Genomic DNA, 17,702 nt, shown 5'->3' on the forward strand with positions numbered 1-17,702 from the left:
AACACTGTTCACAGCCTGGGCATTCCACATGACCAAGCTGTGGTTCTGACCCAATGTCATGAGAAAGGTAACTATAATAAAATGACCAATCTTAGCCTGTGCCTCAGCATCATTCCTTTACTCTCAAATTAAAGTATTCAAATGGTCTCCCATTCTTCCACTTGATACAAAACCTTGACCAAATCCATAAATCTTCTGGCTATATCTTTTCGCACACCAAGATCTGCATTTCCACCAATCATATTCTTACTAGTTCTACAATTCCTCTACTTTAAAAACTGTTTTTCAATCCCTCCATGACAATGCACGTCCATGTTTCTGAAATCTCATCCAACGCTACAACTTTGAGCTCTCTGCAGGTTTCCAATTTTTGCCTCTTGTGAAATGTCCATTTTATTCACACCATATTTGTTTACAATTCATTCAGGCATCTAGACCCTAATCTCTGGAATAGTGATTCATGGGTCATTTGCATTACTAGAGTGTAAAATTGGAGCTATACTGTCATGGCATTCATGTCATGGGCAGCACAGTGGTGCTTGGCGGCATGGTGGCTCAGTGGTTAGCACTGCTGCCTCACAGCACCTGGGTTTGGTTCCTGCCTCGGGTGACTGTTTGGAGTTTGCACGTTTTCCCCGTGTCTGCCTGGGTTTCCTCCGGGTGCTCCGGTTTCCTCCCCCAATCCAAAGATGTGCATCTGAGGAATTGGCTATGCCAAATTATCTATAGTGTTAGGTGCATTAGTCAGGGATAAATATAGGGGAGGGAAATGGGTCTAAGTGGGTTAATCTTCGGAGGGTCAGTGTGGACTTGTTGGGTCGAAGGGCCTGTTTCCATACTGTAAGGAATCTAATGTAATATATACCTGAAACATGCTGGCACCAATGTTCTTGCAGACTGCATAACTGAGGAAGTAAAAAGGACTTTGAATGAAATAGTGGACAGTATATCAAATGTAGAAAGATGTAAAAACAAATTGGGAGGAGGAAAACAGTAAAATGGAAAATGTGGGTCAGAGAATTGCAGGAAGGGACAGAGAGAAAGAAAAACTAGGAATACATCAACAAGTAAGACAGGATGTTACAAAGCAAACAGAAAAACAAAGCTGAAACAGAAGTTGCTGGAAAAGCTCACCAGGTCTAATAGCATATATGAAGAGAAATCAGAGTTAATGTTTCAGGTCGAGTGACCCTTCCTCAGAACTGCTTTTAACTTTGATTTCTCTTCACAGATGCTGCCAGACCTGCTAAGCTTTTCCAGCAACTTCTGGTTTTGTTTCTGATAAAGGTGGAAGGGTAGATTGTTAGAAAAAGATGGCTTTTGCGCAATACTGAGGTATGACTTGGTCCAGGAAATCAGGATGTGGAATAAGCTGATCAACGAGACAGCAATAATCATGAGTGACTTCAGTCCACACAACTGGGAAAAAAAAAAAACAGACTGGCAGTAGTAATCTATTAATTTATGGAATGCTTTTCAAGGTTTTTTTTAAAGCATCACAGTCTGGAACTGACCAGAACAATGTTCCCTCTACCATGCTGTTGTTGGGAGGTCCTGGGCATGCTGACTGATGTACTGATGCATTGGGGGTCGGGGAGTCCAGAACTAGAGGGCATAGGTTTAGGATGAAAGATATAAAAGAGATCGAAGGGGCAACTTTTTCCACGCAGAGGGTGGTGCGTGTATGGAATGGAGCTGCCAGAGGAAGTGGTGGAGGCTGGTACAATTACAACATTTAAAAGGCATTTGATTGGGTATATGAATAGGAAGGGTTTGGAGGGATACGGGCCGGGTGTTGGCAGGTGGGACTAGATTGGGTTGGGATATCTGGTCAGCATGGACGAGTTGGACTCTGAGCCTGCACCACCATTCAATATGATCATGGCTGATCATGCAATCTCAGTACCCCATTCCCACTTTCTCTCCATTCCTCTTGAGCCCTTTATCTGCAATGGCCACATCCAGCTCCCTCTTAAATACATCTGTGCACAGCAACAGCTTCTGGAAATCAATGTGTCCATGCATCGATTGACACATGTTGATCTTCTGCTGTGCAGCTCAGAGGGAACTCAGCAACCATAATATGATTGAATTTTATATTCAGTGAAAAAGAGAGTAGATTGAATCATGACTAATACTTTAAATAAGGTCAACTATGTGGGTATGAAAACAGAACTAGCTGAAATGACCTGGCTTCCGAGGCAGGGGAATAAAACAAGCAGTAGCATATATTTAAAAGGGGATATGTCAGAATATGTATATTCCTAATATAACAAAAAGAATTCCAAAGGAAGGATCGATCATCTGTAAGAAGTTAGGAAAGTATGAAACATAAGAAAAAGGAAGTAATTGCACAAAGATGAGTCGTAAATCAGAATATAGAATGGCAGATAGTGACTGAAAAGTTAATCAAAATGAAGAAAAAGCAAAAGTAACAGAGGAAGCTGGCTATGAATGTAAAAATAGATAACAGTTTCTATAAGTAATGATCACTGGTCTGTTAGAGTCAAAATCGGGACTAATAATGAGGAGTTGGCAAAGTATGTTGTGAAGAAGATATAAGGAGATTGCAAACAGATAAAGAAATTGTTCACTTTTGCAGGAAAAATGAAAGGATAGAGTATTACTTAAATGAAGAATGACTATGGACTTTCAAGATGTATCAGCCACTGATCCTATCTTGTAATATATAAATATGCTTACATCCTTTCATACACTGTGCAGCATTTCTTATAAGCAGAGATGACCTGGGGGTTGCAATGAGAGGGACAAACTCACTGAGATTCTTGTGGAAAGAGGAGGAGAACTTCTTCAAGGTAAGCATCCTTGCAAGGGGATTCGCAATAAGGTTAAAATCAACTAGGCAAAAGTGAGGACTGCAGATGATGGAAATCAGAGTCAGGATTAGAATGGTGCTGGAAAGGCACAGCGGGTCAGGCAGCATCCGAGGAGCAGGAAAATCGATGCTTCGGGCAAAAGGGTCCTGATGAAGGGCTTTTGCCCAAAATGTTTTGCCCAAGATGCTGCCTGACCCGCTGTGCTTTTCCAGCACCATTCTATTCCTGACTCTGATTGCCAGCATCTGCAGTCCTCACTTTTGCGTAGCATTTCTTATAAGAACATCTTTCCCATGAAGCTAACTACAATGACAGCATTTCAGCTAGATATTCTTCCCAATGCAATACTGTCCTCTAAGTGACATAATAAAACAAATCAGTTGCTTATCAATAGTATTTTATGACAAGCACTCTTGACACAGTAGACATTGAACTGTACTTTCAATGTGTGATTAAAGAGTCTATATGTTAGTTTTTGGACTGAATGGAGTCAAATTTTCCACTACAAAACTGTAGTGGAATTGCTGGAGTGCAACAATAATGTCTTCATCATTTAAAAGGCATTCATTCATGTCAGGAAGTGGGGAGTAAACCACATCCATTCTTGCACTAATGCTCCATTCCAGTATTTGTACTCATATTAGGACCTCCTATTCAGACTGCACTCAGATCTATAACAATCATGGACTTGAATAACATTAGCAATGAAAATTATTAAAAGATACTGTTTTATACAATAAAATTATTTGTTGATATTAATAGTGACAATACAATTGTTGTATCAAAATGTCATAAACACAGTAAGGAGAGGTTTTTAATTCACAATGCCACATTTATAAATGCCTTTATTTGTTACCATTTTCACTAAACATAAAAAATAATACAATTCAAGAAAATGGCCTTATAGTGTTTCTACCATTACAAAATAAAACCCTTAATCCACACCATAAGATCAAATAGTACACTATAGCAATTTGCACTAAATCGTCATATGTGAACGAGATGCTCCCTTGCAAGGTTTGACATAAGTAAAGTCATTTACCAATTCTGCATATTAAACTTTGATAATAGTAAAATATCTGTTCAAACAGAATGTGTGAAAAGAAATGTGTTGTAGTACTTCCACTGGAATCAATGACAAATCTTACCTCTTTTGTGAAGCCACCCCTCCTTCACGATGGTACTTTCAGTCATAGTGATTACAAAAAAATTAAATAGCAGCAAAACTTCACTTTAAGAGAAAGTTAACTCGAAGATTCCTGATTGAAACTCCCTGTTCGTCACAACAACCTGCGTTAGAGACAAAAAGCAAGAATTAGTATGGGTAATTCTATCAGTTAGCAAGCTTGTCTGGGATAGGACAAGGTGGGCGTCCACAAACAGTCAGTGATTTCCAAGCTCATATGAACTTCTGAACTAATTTTAATGAACGGCAAGGAACGTAACGCGCCCGGCGCAGCACCGGCACCGAGCATCCTGTTCAGCGGGCACAGCCACAGGACAAGCGGCTCCTGGGGCGTCCGGCCGAGAGGGAAGCCCGGGGTAAGGGGCTGAGCGATCTCCCATCTCCGGACAGGCAAATGGAGACAGGCCGAGGCAGGCCTGTAGGCGCTGGGATGGTCCTCAGTGGATAGTTTACCATGAGCCTTGCTTTCCTACCTGTAGCTAGTCGGCTCCGGCGCCCTACCTCCCTGTACCGCTCCTACATTCAGCTCCGGATCGTCAGGAGGTTCACAGGGCAGTGCAGCTGCAGTAAGCGGTGGGACAGCTTCTTCCTTTTGTGAGAATGGGTGACGTTAGGCTGGCCTGGGCTCCCCAACACGTCAGTACGGGGGCTTCACAACGCCCAGGCGAACTCGACATTCTTAACTAGCAGTAAATACAGTCATCAGTAGGTTCCACTGAATGACTCCTGCAATTAACAAACAGTGAACAAAGTAGCGACTCAGGCTCACAGCGAGGATCAAGATAACTGTCAGTAAACAATTCACAGAAACTGACGAGATAAGCAACTCTTTGGGCTCAACAACCAAATTAAAATGCTACTGTGGGTCAACAACTGGAATGGCCATATCTCAAAGCAACTCCTGGGAGCAGCACAAAACAAAACCAATAACTGGAGCAAACTATACAGGTGGACAGTGAACAAAATCATTATTTCCATTCAAAGATTTTGTTTAAAAAAGGGCCTTACCTTATCAGAAATTGACTGTGTCAAATTTCATGGAGGGTTTCTCCCAGAGAGGTTGATCAAGTTTTCTCAAGCTATCATCCCAAACTCACTTCATTAACTAGGTGTCATGCCCATGACAGCCTGCTTGTCCAATGCTAGCCAATTCACCATAAGCTGAAGTACTCATCCCAGGATTCTTGGCACTAGCTCATTATTTAAAAGGCCATTGTGCACCCGAGAGCTTGCAGTCCAGAGCCGCCCTGCGTGATCAATGATATTTGCTCCTGATTACGTAGATAATGGAGAATTATTGCCTCGCTTTTTAGACATGGACCAGGAGGCTTTGGTAGAAAGGGTGGTGCTGAGGAGGACCGTCCTCCTATCCCAGTCTGGCAGAGGTGGTCTGGACACCAGACCCTGCCAGCCTGTTCCAAAGTTGCCACTTGGGTGAGTGTGGTTTCCAGAGTCAGGGGAAACCCCCAACAATGCAGGAAGACAGTCAATGCCATTTCCACTCCATCAGCATAAGCACTAGTAATGCTTCTCTGTTCTCTCATACTCAATTTATCTCTGCCACTACAGCCATCTCCTATCAAAGTTCATGCTATTATCACTACTGCATATCACATCTTCCCTCACAGACTGTCACCGTCCCAACCCTCCATTCTTGTAACTCAGCATGGCCTGTGCACTGAGTCCTGACACCTCACCACTTTTCCCCACCCGCACCAACAAACATGCCACTCACTTTCACTTCACTTTGCTTTCTCTCATGGAGAAAACAATCCATAACTGTGCCAACACAGCCAGCATAAATAGTGAATGGGATGCCCAATGTTTGGTTCTCCACCTGCAATGAAGAGATGACCTTGACCCTTGTGTCAGCAACTGAGTCACAGAGTCGTAGAAATGTACAGCATGGAAACAGACCCTTCCATTCAACTTGTCCATGCTGACCAGATATCCTAAATAAATTTAGTCCCATTTGCCAGCACTTGGCCCATATCCCTCTAAAGCCTTCCTATTCATATACCCATGCAGATACCTTCTAAACGTTGTAATTGACCAGCCTCCAGCACTTCTGGCAGCTTATTCCATATACACACCACTTTCTGCATGAAAAGGTTGCCCCTTAGCACCCTTTTAAATCTTGCCCCTCTCACCTTGAAGCTACGCCCTCTAGTTTTGGATTCCCCCACTCTGGAAAAAGGACCTTGTGTATTTACCCTATCATGCCCCTCATGATTTTATAAATCTCCACATGGTCACCCATCAGCCTCCGATGCTCCAGGGAAGACAGTCCCAACCTATTCAGCCTCTCCCAATAGCTCAAACCCTCCAACGTTCTTGCAAATCATTTCTGGACCCTTTCGAGTTTCACAACATCCTTCCAATAGGTGAGAGACCAGAATTGCACACAGTATTCCAAAAGTGGCCTCATCAATATTCTGTACAGCTGCAACATAACCACACAATTCTATACTCAATGCACTGACCAATAAAGGCAAGCATACCAAACACCTTCTTCACTATCCTATCTACCTGTGACTCCACTTTCAGGGAACTATGAGCTTGCACTCCAAAGTCTCTTTGTTCAGCACCACTCCCGAGGATATTACCATTAGGTGTATAAGTCCTGCCCTGATTTGCCAATCCAAACTCCATCTGCCACTCCTCGGCCCATTGGCCCATCTCATCAAGATCACATTGTATTCTCAGGTAAGCTTCTTCATTGTCCACTACATGAAGCAATCTCAATTCCTGTGTTACTCTCACACTACCACACTGTGAATTACTTCATAACATACTTGGAATTCTACTCCTTGTTCACAACATATTCTCTCTTTTGCCTCCTGCAGATTTAAGCAGCATTAGCATGGTCTCCATAGTCAAAAGGACATTCCCTCCACCTCCGAGAAAAATAGCATGATGCCTCAGAGGGTATACCAGCAAGGCAGCCTCCTGTACCATCCAACAGTTCAGATACTAACCCATCAGTGAATACTTCAGCTAGATTATATCTTGGAGTACCTGCTGGTGAGCATGTCACTCCTCGGTCTCTGCAGCTGATGAATGAGGAAGCCTCAGGTCATTGGCATTTAAAGAACTGCTGGAGACCCTGCACTTGCCTACCCCAGGCAGGAGTGAACCCAATGGTATCAGCAATAAGGGAGTTAATCAACAGTCACAGGAGCAGCAGGCAGTTTTGTCAGTAGCACTGGATAACCTGAAAGTAAGAGTGCAGGATTCCAGCAATGCTGTCTGGACCTTGCTGCCTTCGGCATGTGACTGGCTGTTTCCACGAACAGGATGGTGGATGTCATGGAGTGTTAGGTCCAGCAGTGTCATGGGACTTTGACTCGTCCTTTCCTCACATGGACACAGAGCAGTGCTAATAGATACCCAGTTAGAGGAGGAATCTCATAATTCTCCCTAGAAGTGTCCTCTCAGGACACTCCAGAATTGGCTGGGCCTTCAAACCTCACCCTGCTTTTCACCTCTAGCCTTGTGGGAGGTCAAGCTGAGGAGGCAGGATACACTCAGCATGTCGGGACCTCCTGGGCACAAGCACACCCCAGCATCACCCAACCAAAGCTCCCAGGCAAATGGGCTCCACATGGGCAGGCTGCCTCCGTCATTGCGGACCCCAGATTGCACTGAGACTGAATGGGAGCAAAGGAAGAAGATGAGCTTCTGAACACAATTTGGTTGCAATGAATGACACTTCATTGCAAATATATTCTCACAATTATAAATACATGTTCACTATTATTCATCAGCTCCATGAGCGAATGTCTGTTCAGCCTAATGATACTGAAATTACAAAGACTAACCATCCTTAGTGTTACAAAATATCCTCTTGTCCAAGGTGTTAAGTGAGCACCATCCTGCTCCATGTGCAGGCTATGGAACTTGGAACATGATTTCTAGTTTGGCAATGATTTACCAGGATGTTGCCAGAGATGGAGAGTTTGAGTTACAGTATAAGGAGAAACTGGATAGGCTGAGATATTTTTGACTGGAACGTAGGAGATTGAGTAGTGACCTTATAGAGGTTATAAAATCATGAGGGATCTAGATAAGGTTAATAGCGGGTGTGGGGGATTTCAAGACTAGGGGCCATATTTTTAAGGTGAGAGGAGAAAGATTTTAAAAAGACATGAAGGGCATTTGTTTTTACACAGAGAGTGGTTCACATGTGGAATAAACTTCCACGGGAAGTGGTGGATGCGGGTATAGTTACAATGTTTAAAAAATATTTGGATAAATACATGAATAAGAAATATTTGGAGGGATATGGGCCAAGCGCAGCCAGGTGGGACTAGTTTAGTTTGGGATGATAGTTGGCATGGATAGGTTGAACCAAAGGGTCTGTTTCTATGCTGTGTAACTCTATGACTCTATAATTAGTGAATGCTTTCAGATTGCATGTACATCACAGCCATTATGGGATTGTTTCGCAATGTTGCACGTTGTAGTCGAGAGAGCTGGCACCAGGATTTAATGCCTTTAGTTCACAAAGTGCATATTGCTCGCAGGTGTGTTTCAGCATCAGTGTATGAATGTCTTTGGAATTTTATTGTCCTTTAATGAGCATCTTGTTGAAGAAATTGAAGAGCCTTCCCTCACACTTACCCCATCCCTGAATGTTGTGGCAGCCATATTCAGCTCTTGTGAGTCTCAGCTCAGACTCGCAATCTCAGTGAGCCCACAAACACACATATTCCCTTCTTGGAGCTCTTTTTGTCAAACCCTATAGTCTTTGAACTTCCCCAAGTACCCTCCCACCCCAACCATCTAAATTTTCATCGCCCCATTTTACACCTTCCCTTACACCCCCACACACCAACCCTCCTATCCCCATGACAGACCTAGTAGTCTACTATCATGGAAAACAGGATGCTGCTGACTGTGGATGATATGCCTCTCGCATTATCCCTTTACCTTCAATCTATCATCTTCCCCATTATATATTGAGTTGCCATCTCCCTTCACAATTGGAATCCCCTCTGCATCCCAGCATGCTGCCTCTAATGCCCTCTAATTAAGTTCCCAGATTCAAGTCCCTGATAAATACCCCCATTGACTTTCAGTGAACAGGCCCGAGGGCTGACTGTAGCTCATCTCATTGAGTGATCAGGATCAATGGTGCTGGAAGAGCACAACAATTCAGGCAGCATCAAGGAGCTTCAGCAAAATCGACGTTTCGGGCAAAAGCCCTTCATCAGGAATAAAGGCAGAGAGCCTGAAGCGTGGAGAGATAAGCTAGGGGAGGGTGGGGGTGGGGAGAGAGTAGCATAGAGTACAATGGGTGAGTGGGGGAGGAGATGAAGGTGATAGGTCAGGGAGGAGAGGGTGGAGTGGATAGGTGGAAAAGGAGCTAGGCAGGTCGGACAAGTCAAGGGGACTGGAAGTTTGAAACTAGGATGAGGTGGGGGAAGGGGAAATGAGGAAGCTGTTGAAGTCCATATTGATGCCCTGGGGTTGAAGTGTTCCGAGGCGGAAGATGAGGCATTCTTCCTCCAGGCGTCTGGTGGTGAGGGAGTGGCGGTGAAGGAGGCCCAGGACCTCCATGTCCTCGGCAGAGTGGGAGGGGGAGTTGAAATGTTGGGCCACGGGGCAGTTTGGTTGATTGGTGCGGGTGTCTCGGAGATGTTCCCTAAAAAGCTCTGCTAGGAGGCGCCCAGTCTCCCCAATGTAGAGGAGACCGCATCGGGAGCAACGGATACAATAAATGATATTAGTGGATGTGCAGGTAAAATTTTGATGGATATGGAAGGCTCCTTTAGGGCCTTGGATAGAGGTGAGGGAGGAGGTGTGGGCACAGGTTTTACAGTTCCTGTGGTGGCAGGGGAAAGTGCCAGGATGTGAGGGTGGGTCGTAGGGGGGCGTGGACCTGACCAGGTAGTCACGGAGGGAACGGTCTTTGCAGAAGGCGGAAAGGGGTGGGGAGGGAAATATATCCCTGGTGGTGGGGTCTTTTTGGAGGTGGCGGAAATGTCGGCGGATGATTTGGTTTATGTGGAGGTTTGTAGGGTGGAAGGTGAGCACCAGGGGCGATCTGTCCTTGTTACGGTTGGAGGTGTGGGGTCTGAGGGAGGAGGTGCGGGATGTGGACGAGATGCGTTGGAGGGCACCTTTAACCACGTGGGAAGGGAAATTGCGGTCTCTAAAGAAGGAGGCCATCTGGTGTGTTCTGTGGTGGAACTGGTCCTCCTGGGAGCAGATACGGTGGAGGCGGCGGAATTGGGAATACGGGATGGCATTTTTGCAAGAGATAGGGTGGGAAGAGATGTAATCCAGGTAGCTGTGGGAGTCGATGGGTTTGTAAAAAATATCAGTGTCAAGTCGGTCTTCACTAATGGAGATGGAGAGGTCCAGGAAGGGGAGGGAGGTGTCAGAGATGGTCCAGGTAAATTTAAGGTCAGGGTGGAATGTGTTGGTGAAGTTGATGAATTGCTCAACCTCCTCGCGGGAGCACGAGGTGGCGCCAATGCAGTCATCAATGTAGCGGAGGAAGAGGTGGGGAGTGGTGCCGGTGTAATTACAGAAGATCAGACAGTCCTGAACAATGAGTGACCATGTCTACTGACTGATAGCTGGACAGCTCCCTGATTGTCGTTCCAAGACCCCCAGATTGGTTGTACTGGTGCCCCAGGGCTGACTCTGGCTCACTCCCAGACTGTAGAAGAATGGACTCCCTGACAGTGACCATCCTGAATGTTTCACTGATCAGACAGTCCTGAACAATGAGTGACTATGTCTACTGACTGATAGCTGGACAGCTCCCTGATTGTCATTCCAAGACCCCCAGATTGGTTGTACTGGAGCCCCAGGGCTGACTGTGGCTCACCCCCAGACTGTAGAAGAATGGACTCCCTGACAGTGACCATCCTGAATGTTTCACTGACCATGCCCAAGCCTCTGGATTGATATCAGAGGCTGACCTTGACCTACTGTGCAAAGAACTCCTGCATAAAGGGGGTCTGTTTTGATTGGGAACTACTCCCCTTTGATTTTGAGACGTGGCCATTTGCATGAGGCACATGCAGTGTGCTCGACGGTGTACACACTGATACAGGGTGCAGTTGTGAGACTGACACAACACAAAGCATCAATTAACTGATGACTACTGACAACATCAACAAGCTGTCTGCGTTTGTGTCTGTATTGAAAGGCAAAACAGAAGAATTGTGAGCCTTTAAACACTGTCTGAGGGGGCAAAGTGCACAAAGGTGAGACAAGGCACGGAGGCTGTGAGCATTCAAGGAGGCACAAAATGAGTGAGCACTAAGAGAGCAAGTGGGGATGTCTTAAATGCACTGTTATGATCCCCATTGATGTTATATTACTAGTCAGATCCCAGACTGAAACATGGCTTTATAAATTTTTTTTATTATTTAATGAGATGGTCTTTCACTGAAACACAAACGTGCATGCTGCAGATTTGGTTTAATCAATAAAATGGAAGTTTATTATGAAAAATAAATGGAGAAAAAATAGAATTATTTGTATATAACACAATTTGAAAGATTTCAAAACATATAGTAACAATATTATCCCATCTAGTCCAAAACCATCATGTCATAGTATTCAAAAACCACAATAAGTTGGCTTCTTTATCAATTCTACAGATTTAACATAATTGTTCTTTTTACTTCCTTGAAAATTTGGGAGCCTCTTCCCTGATTAGTCAGACAACTGAGTTTAGACTTTCTCAGCTTTGAATAATCCCTTACAGGTTCTACCAAATATAACTGGTCTAGAACTTTGAAACTGAAGATCTTGTACTGAGCTAACCTATTTCCTAACAGTTCTAAAGCAACTCCTTTCTCTATGAGAAACTATTCCATATATCTAGTTCAAGCTAGACTTCTGTGAAATGAGATGCTGGTGCCAGGTGTCCAAGGTGTCCTTCACTGCTGCAGAACCCCTTCCTCACACTGAGATGAATGTTAGTGGGTAGTTCTTGGCTGGCAACAATTTTGAGTGAGAGTGGGACCAATAACAAAGTAACTGTTAGCACTGTTAATAAATTATGTAACTATTTGGACTAATCAACTAATATTGAGCAATACAAATATTTATTCTACCAAACGAAGTATCTGCCCAGAGCTGGATTTAAATCCACTACTAAACAAAGAACTATTATTCAACTACTGAATTATTAAAACAAACCACTCACTAACTGTTGTGGGTATAGTGGCAAACCATACACCTTCCTACTGTTCAGGCATCAACTACTATTTGGTAGAAACAGTCACTGCTACTGTTGCTAAAAACATTTGGAACTTCCTAAGCATTGTCCAGGATTCAATACTTTTTCTTATTGTATGACAAACATAAAACTTAATGTTGCTCTGGACAATTCCTGTACACCTGGAACCTTCTCTGAGTGTCTACATTTAAATCACTGACTTTGGAGGGTTCAGGTAAATGTAAGCAAATTTTTACTTGGGAAAAGTTACACTATTGAGTACATAGTCTAATTCCTGCCTAACCTTTCAACTGACTTCATATGGACCTACACAATCTCAAATAGATCTTGCCCAGATTTCTTACACTCCCAGACTCAGACTGAACTCCTTCTGGACCTGACTCAACACCTTTCCCGAAACCCCCCTACAGGACCTGACATCCTGTTCCCCAGCTGTACCTGATGCTTCACACATCCACCTCCTGTGCTAATGCACCTTTCCATCCTAATGTAATAGTAGTAATGTGATGCTTTAGTTAAGTAACTTGCCTGGAATAGAACTATTAAGAGTAAATCTGAAAGGTGACAGTTGTTAAATGCTTTTCGTGAGAGAATATCGCTACCTGTATTTGGAATCTGAGAACCATAGCAGCAGTGGAAAAAATGTCTATTAGTCTAATACAGACCAAAAACTATATACAAAATTGCTACTATACTCCAACGAGAAACATCATTGATAGCTATTACACCGAATTAAACTTACTGGAAAATTGTAGGAATGTATTTTGGTGGCTGTTTGAGGAAGAAAAAAGAATTATAAATTGTTATAATTGCAGTATCTTTGTTGCTGAAAGTTTATATTAAATTGCATAAAGAGGGATTATGTTCTCTTTGATATATAATTGTTACAAATCTTAGAATTTATGAGATAGAAATGTTTTAAACTGTCTCCTTTAATTCAAGGTAAATTGGAGTTATCTGGTGAAGGAAATCCACCCAGAAACAAGTACATGTGACCTGGTTGCTACTGGGACAGGAACCCATGTGAAACATCTTGAAAGAACGATGCAAATTTTAATCATCTGGACATGAAGGAGGAAAGAACTGGTTTTATTTTCTATAGACTGACAAAATCTCAGCTTCAGTCAGTCATGGAATCATAGAGTCATAGAGATATACAGCACGGAAACAGACCCTTTGGTCCAACTCGTCCATGACGACCAAATATCCTAACCCAATCTAGTCCTGCATTCCCCCACCCCAGAGAAAATACTTTGTCTATTTATCCTATCCATGCCCCTCATGATTTTATAACAGCCCCAACGTATTCAACCTCTCCCTACAGCTCAAATCCTCCCAACCTGGCAACATCCTTGTAAATCTTTTCTGAACACTTTCAAGTTTCACAGCATCCTTTCAATGGGAAGGAGACCAGAATTGCATGCAATATTCCAAAAGTGGCCTAATCAATGTCCTGTACAGGTGTAACATGACCTCCCAACTCCTGTACTCAATACTCTGGCCAATAGAGGAAAGCATGCCAAACACCTTCTTCACTATCCTATCTACTTGCTAAAATTTGCTTTCCCAAAATGCAGCACCTCGCATTTGAACAAGATCCTTTTGTAAGCTAAGTAACCTTTTTTGTACACTACAATTTTGATGTCATCTGCAAACTCACTTCCTATACCTCTTATGCTCACATCCAAATCACTAAATAAATGATGAAAAGTAGTGGACCCAGCACCGATCCTTGTGGCACTCAACTGATCACAGGCCTCCAGTCTGAAAAATATCCCTCCACCACCATCCTCTGTCTTCTATCATTGAGACAGTTCTGTATCCAATTGGCTAGTTCTCCCTGTATTCTATGAGATCTAACCTTGCTAACCAGTCTCCCATGGGGAAACTTGTCGAACGTCTTACTGAATAGATTGTGTCAACTGTTCTGCCCTCATTAATCCTCTTTGTTACTTCTTCAAAAAACTCAATCAAGTTCATGAGATATGATTTCCCATGCACAAAGCCATATTGACTGTTCCTAATCAGTCCTTGCCTTTCCAAATACATGTACATCCTGCCCCTCAGAATTCCCACCAAAACACTTGCCTACTGCTGACGTCAGGCTCATTGGTCTATAGTTCCCTGGCTTGTCCTTACCACCTTTCTTAAATAGTGGCACCATGTTAGCCAACCTCCAGTCTTCTGACATCTCACCTGTGACTATCAATGATATAAATATTTCAGCAAGGGGCTCAGCAATCACTTCCCAAGCTTCCAACAATATTCTATGGTACACCTGATCAGGTCCTGGGGATTTATACACTTTTATGCATTTCAAGGCATCCAGAACTTCCTCATCTGTAATATTGACATTTTTCAAGATGTCACCATCTATTTCCCTACATTCTATATCTTCCATGTCATTCTCCACAGTAAATACTGATGCAAAATACCCATTTAATATCTCCCCCATCTCCTGTGGCTCCACACAAAAGCCACCTTGCTGATCTTTGAGGGGCTCTATTCTGTAAATACCCTTTGGATTCTCCTTAGCTCTATTTGCCAAAACTATCTCAAATTCCCTTTTTGCCTCCTGATTTCCCTTTAAGTGTACTCCTGCTGTCTTTATACTCTTTTAAGGATTCACTCGATCTATCCTGTCTATACCTGACATATGCTTCCTTTTTTGTAGCCAAACCCTCAATTTCTTTAGTCATTCAGCATTCACTACATCTATAAGCCTTTCCTTTCACCCTAACAAGAACATACTGTCTCTGGACTCTTGTTATTTCATTTCTGAAGGCTTCCCATTTTCCAGTCATCCCTTTAGCTGCGAACATCTGCCCCCAATCAACTTTTGAAAGTTCTTGCCTAATACCATCAAAATTAGCCTTCCTCCAATTTAAAACTTCAACTTTTAGATCTGGTCTATCCTTTTCTATCAGTATTTTAAAACTAATAGAATAATGGTCACTGGCCCCAAAGTGCTCCCCCACTGACAGCTCAGTTACCTGCCCTGCCTTATTTCCCAAGAGGAGGTCAAGTTTTGCACCTTCTCTAGTAAGTACATCCACATAATGAATCAGAAAAGTTTCTAGTACTTAACAAATACCTCTCCATCTAAACCCTTAACACTATGGTAGTCCCAGTCTATGTCTGGAAAGTTAAAATCCCCTACCATAACCATCCTATTATTCTTAGAGATAACTGAGATCTCCTTACTAATTTGTTTCTCAATTTCCAGCTGACTATTAGGGGGCCTATAATACAATCCCAATAAGGTGATCATCCCTTCCTTAGATCTCAGTTCCACCCAAATAACTTCCCTGGATTATTTCTGGGAATATCCTACCTCAGTACAGATGTAACGCTATCCCTTATCAAAAACGCCACTCCCCTTCCTCCCTTGCTTCCCTTTCTATCCTTCCTGTAGCATTTTATCCTGGAACATTAAGCTGCAGTCCTGTCCGGCTCTGAGGCACTTTTCTGTAATTGCTATGGTATCCCAGTCCCATGTTCCTAACCATGCCCTGAGTTCATCAGCCTTCCCTGTTAGCCCTTTTGCATTGAAATAAATACAGTTTGATTTATCTGTTCCAGCACCACACTTTTGACTCTGATCTCCAGCATCTGCAGTATTCACTTTCTCCTACCTTATTCTCTGCTTTATCCCTGTCTGCCCTGACTGTATGACTCACTTCTTTTCTTAACTGTACCAGTCTCAGACTGATCTCTTTCCTCACTATCTCCCTGGGTCCCACACCCCATCCCCAAATTACTAGTTTAAATTCTCCTGAGCAGCTCTCGCAAATCTCCCTGCCAGTGTATTAGTCCCCTTCTAATTCAGGTGCAATTCGTCCTACTACAGGTCACTTCTACCTGAGAAGAGATTTCAGTCAGAGGGAGATTTGGGGTAGAAGACCAAATCTCGTGTTCCTAATCCCAGCAGAGGAAAAGGATTGTTTTCAGCTTAACTACAAAAAAGAATGCTGGTGAGGATAAATCCTCTATATGAAGAAGGAAGGCTTGTGGAGAGTGAAGGAATTGCCAAAGAGTGCCTTGCTACTAGAATTCCATTCAGTTATACCCAGAAGAAAGAGTGAGCAGACTTTGTTTGAAAGGATACTGGAAGATTCGCTCTTGAATGGCAAGGAGAAGAGATCTATTAAAGGCAGGAGGAGCGTTGTAATTGACATACAAGACTATGTTTCTGCTGAGAGTCCATACATTTTGAAACTGGCCCTGTATCTGTGAATGATGTTGCTTTGGGGAACCAGCGAAGAGATGGATCATGAATAGATTCTCAGAGCCTTCAGGAGATAACAATGTAAAAGCTGGAAGAATTGTTTTGGCTATGAACTCCCTTGCCTTCATTGCCAAAATATTTCTTCCAGTGTTTACACTGTTATCTCATGAATTCTCTGAGGATCTAATCATGATCCATCTCTTTGCTGGCTCCCCTATGCAAAGGAGTTCTAGGATTTCACCCAGCAACAGTGTAGGAATAGCAATATCGTTCCAAGTCAGCATGGTGTCTGACTTGGAGGGGAACATGCAGGTAGTAATAGTGTTTCCATGTCAGTGCCATCTTTGTCCTTCTAGATGGTAGAGATCATGAGTTTGCAAGGTGCTATTGACAGAATCCCTTAAAAGTCCCTATGGCATAAAACTTCAGCATAGTTGTGTTGTTCACTAGTGATACTTGTGATGCAGTGTGAATCATGGACTGACCTCTGTAAATTCTTCATTTATAAATTCCTCCCACTGCACTAAGAAACAATTGGCAACAGGTGTTGGTTTCAACTTGTTTGCTTTATAAATGCTGTCACAAGTACTTTAAATTTTGCCTTTGTTCAACTCCAGATATGATCAGGTGTACATCTCTCACTTTTTCCATATTGCTTTCATATGTAATTTTGCAGGGGTTTATTATGGGTTTAACAGTTGAGACATCTTATACATAACCTGACCCCTTTTATTAGATGGAAGAAACCCCTACAACACTGCTAATCATCGAAAAATAGTCCATGAAATGTGTTCCATAGGGCCATAGTTATAGAGAACCAAAATCTGTTAATGGAATGTGTCAAGTTCCTGGAGATCTCAGCCACCGCTTGCTTAATGCTCCAAGCTGGGAAAGATATGAGCTGGGGTATGTCATATGGAAATGCCAGGAGTGGGTATATGATATTAAACCACTATTCCAACTGATCTAATGACACAAATTAAGTTGCAAGAAGGAACTTGCACTAGTCCTTTCAAAGGGATAGACATCCAGATTTCCAGTCTGACTTCTACCAGCACAGTTTGTGAAAATACATTGGCTTGTTTTTGGATTTCTTTTATTAGTTAGTGCATTTTCTTTTATTCATTCATGAGTTGTACGTGTCTCTGGCTGGGCCAGTTTTTTATTGGCCATCCTAATTGCACTTAAGAAGGTGGTTGTGAACTGCCTTTTTGAACTGCCTTATTCCTTGGCATGTATGTACAT

General features: G+C 42.9%; 1 protein-coding gene across 6 annotated transcripts in view; it reads right to left on the minus strand.

Annotated features, from left to right (window-relative positions):
* akt1 (AKT serine/threonine kinase 1) overlaps positions 1–5,082 on the minus strand; it is a 133,614-nt gene extending 128,532 nt beyond the window's left edge. For 4 of the 6 annotated variants that reach the window (XM_043697564.2, XM_043697565.2, XM_043697563.2 and 1 more), the window contains exons 1-2: positions 4,497–4,690; positions 3,986–4,127 (exon numbers count right to left, since the gene is read on the minus strand). In XM_043697564.2, the coding sequence (XP_043553499.1) occupies positions 3,986–4,031 (46 nt within the window). In that variant the 5' untranslated portion in view covers positions 4,032–4,127; positions 4,497–4,690. Of the gene's footprint in view, positions 1–3,985; positions 4,128–4,496; positions 4,712–5,031 lie in introns of those variants that run through there. The other 2 variants (XR_006312763.2, XM_087989832.1) reach the window with 2 other exon arrangements.
* Between the last annotated feature and the right edge of the window lie 12,620 nt (positions 5,083–17,702).

Source organism: Chiloscyllium plagiosum, unplaced genomic scaffold, assembly GCF_037043375.1.
Source record: "Chiloscyllium plagiosum isolate Xiang-an unplaced genomic scaffold, Cpla_swu_hap1 HiC_scaffold_8, whole genome shotgun sequence".
In the NCBI taxonomy this organism is placed as follows: Eukaryota; Metazoa; Chordata; class Chondrichthyes; order Orectolobiformes; family Hemiscylliidae; genus Chiloscyllium; species Chiloscyllium plagiosum.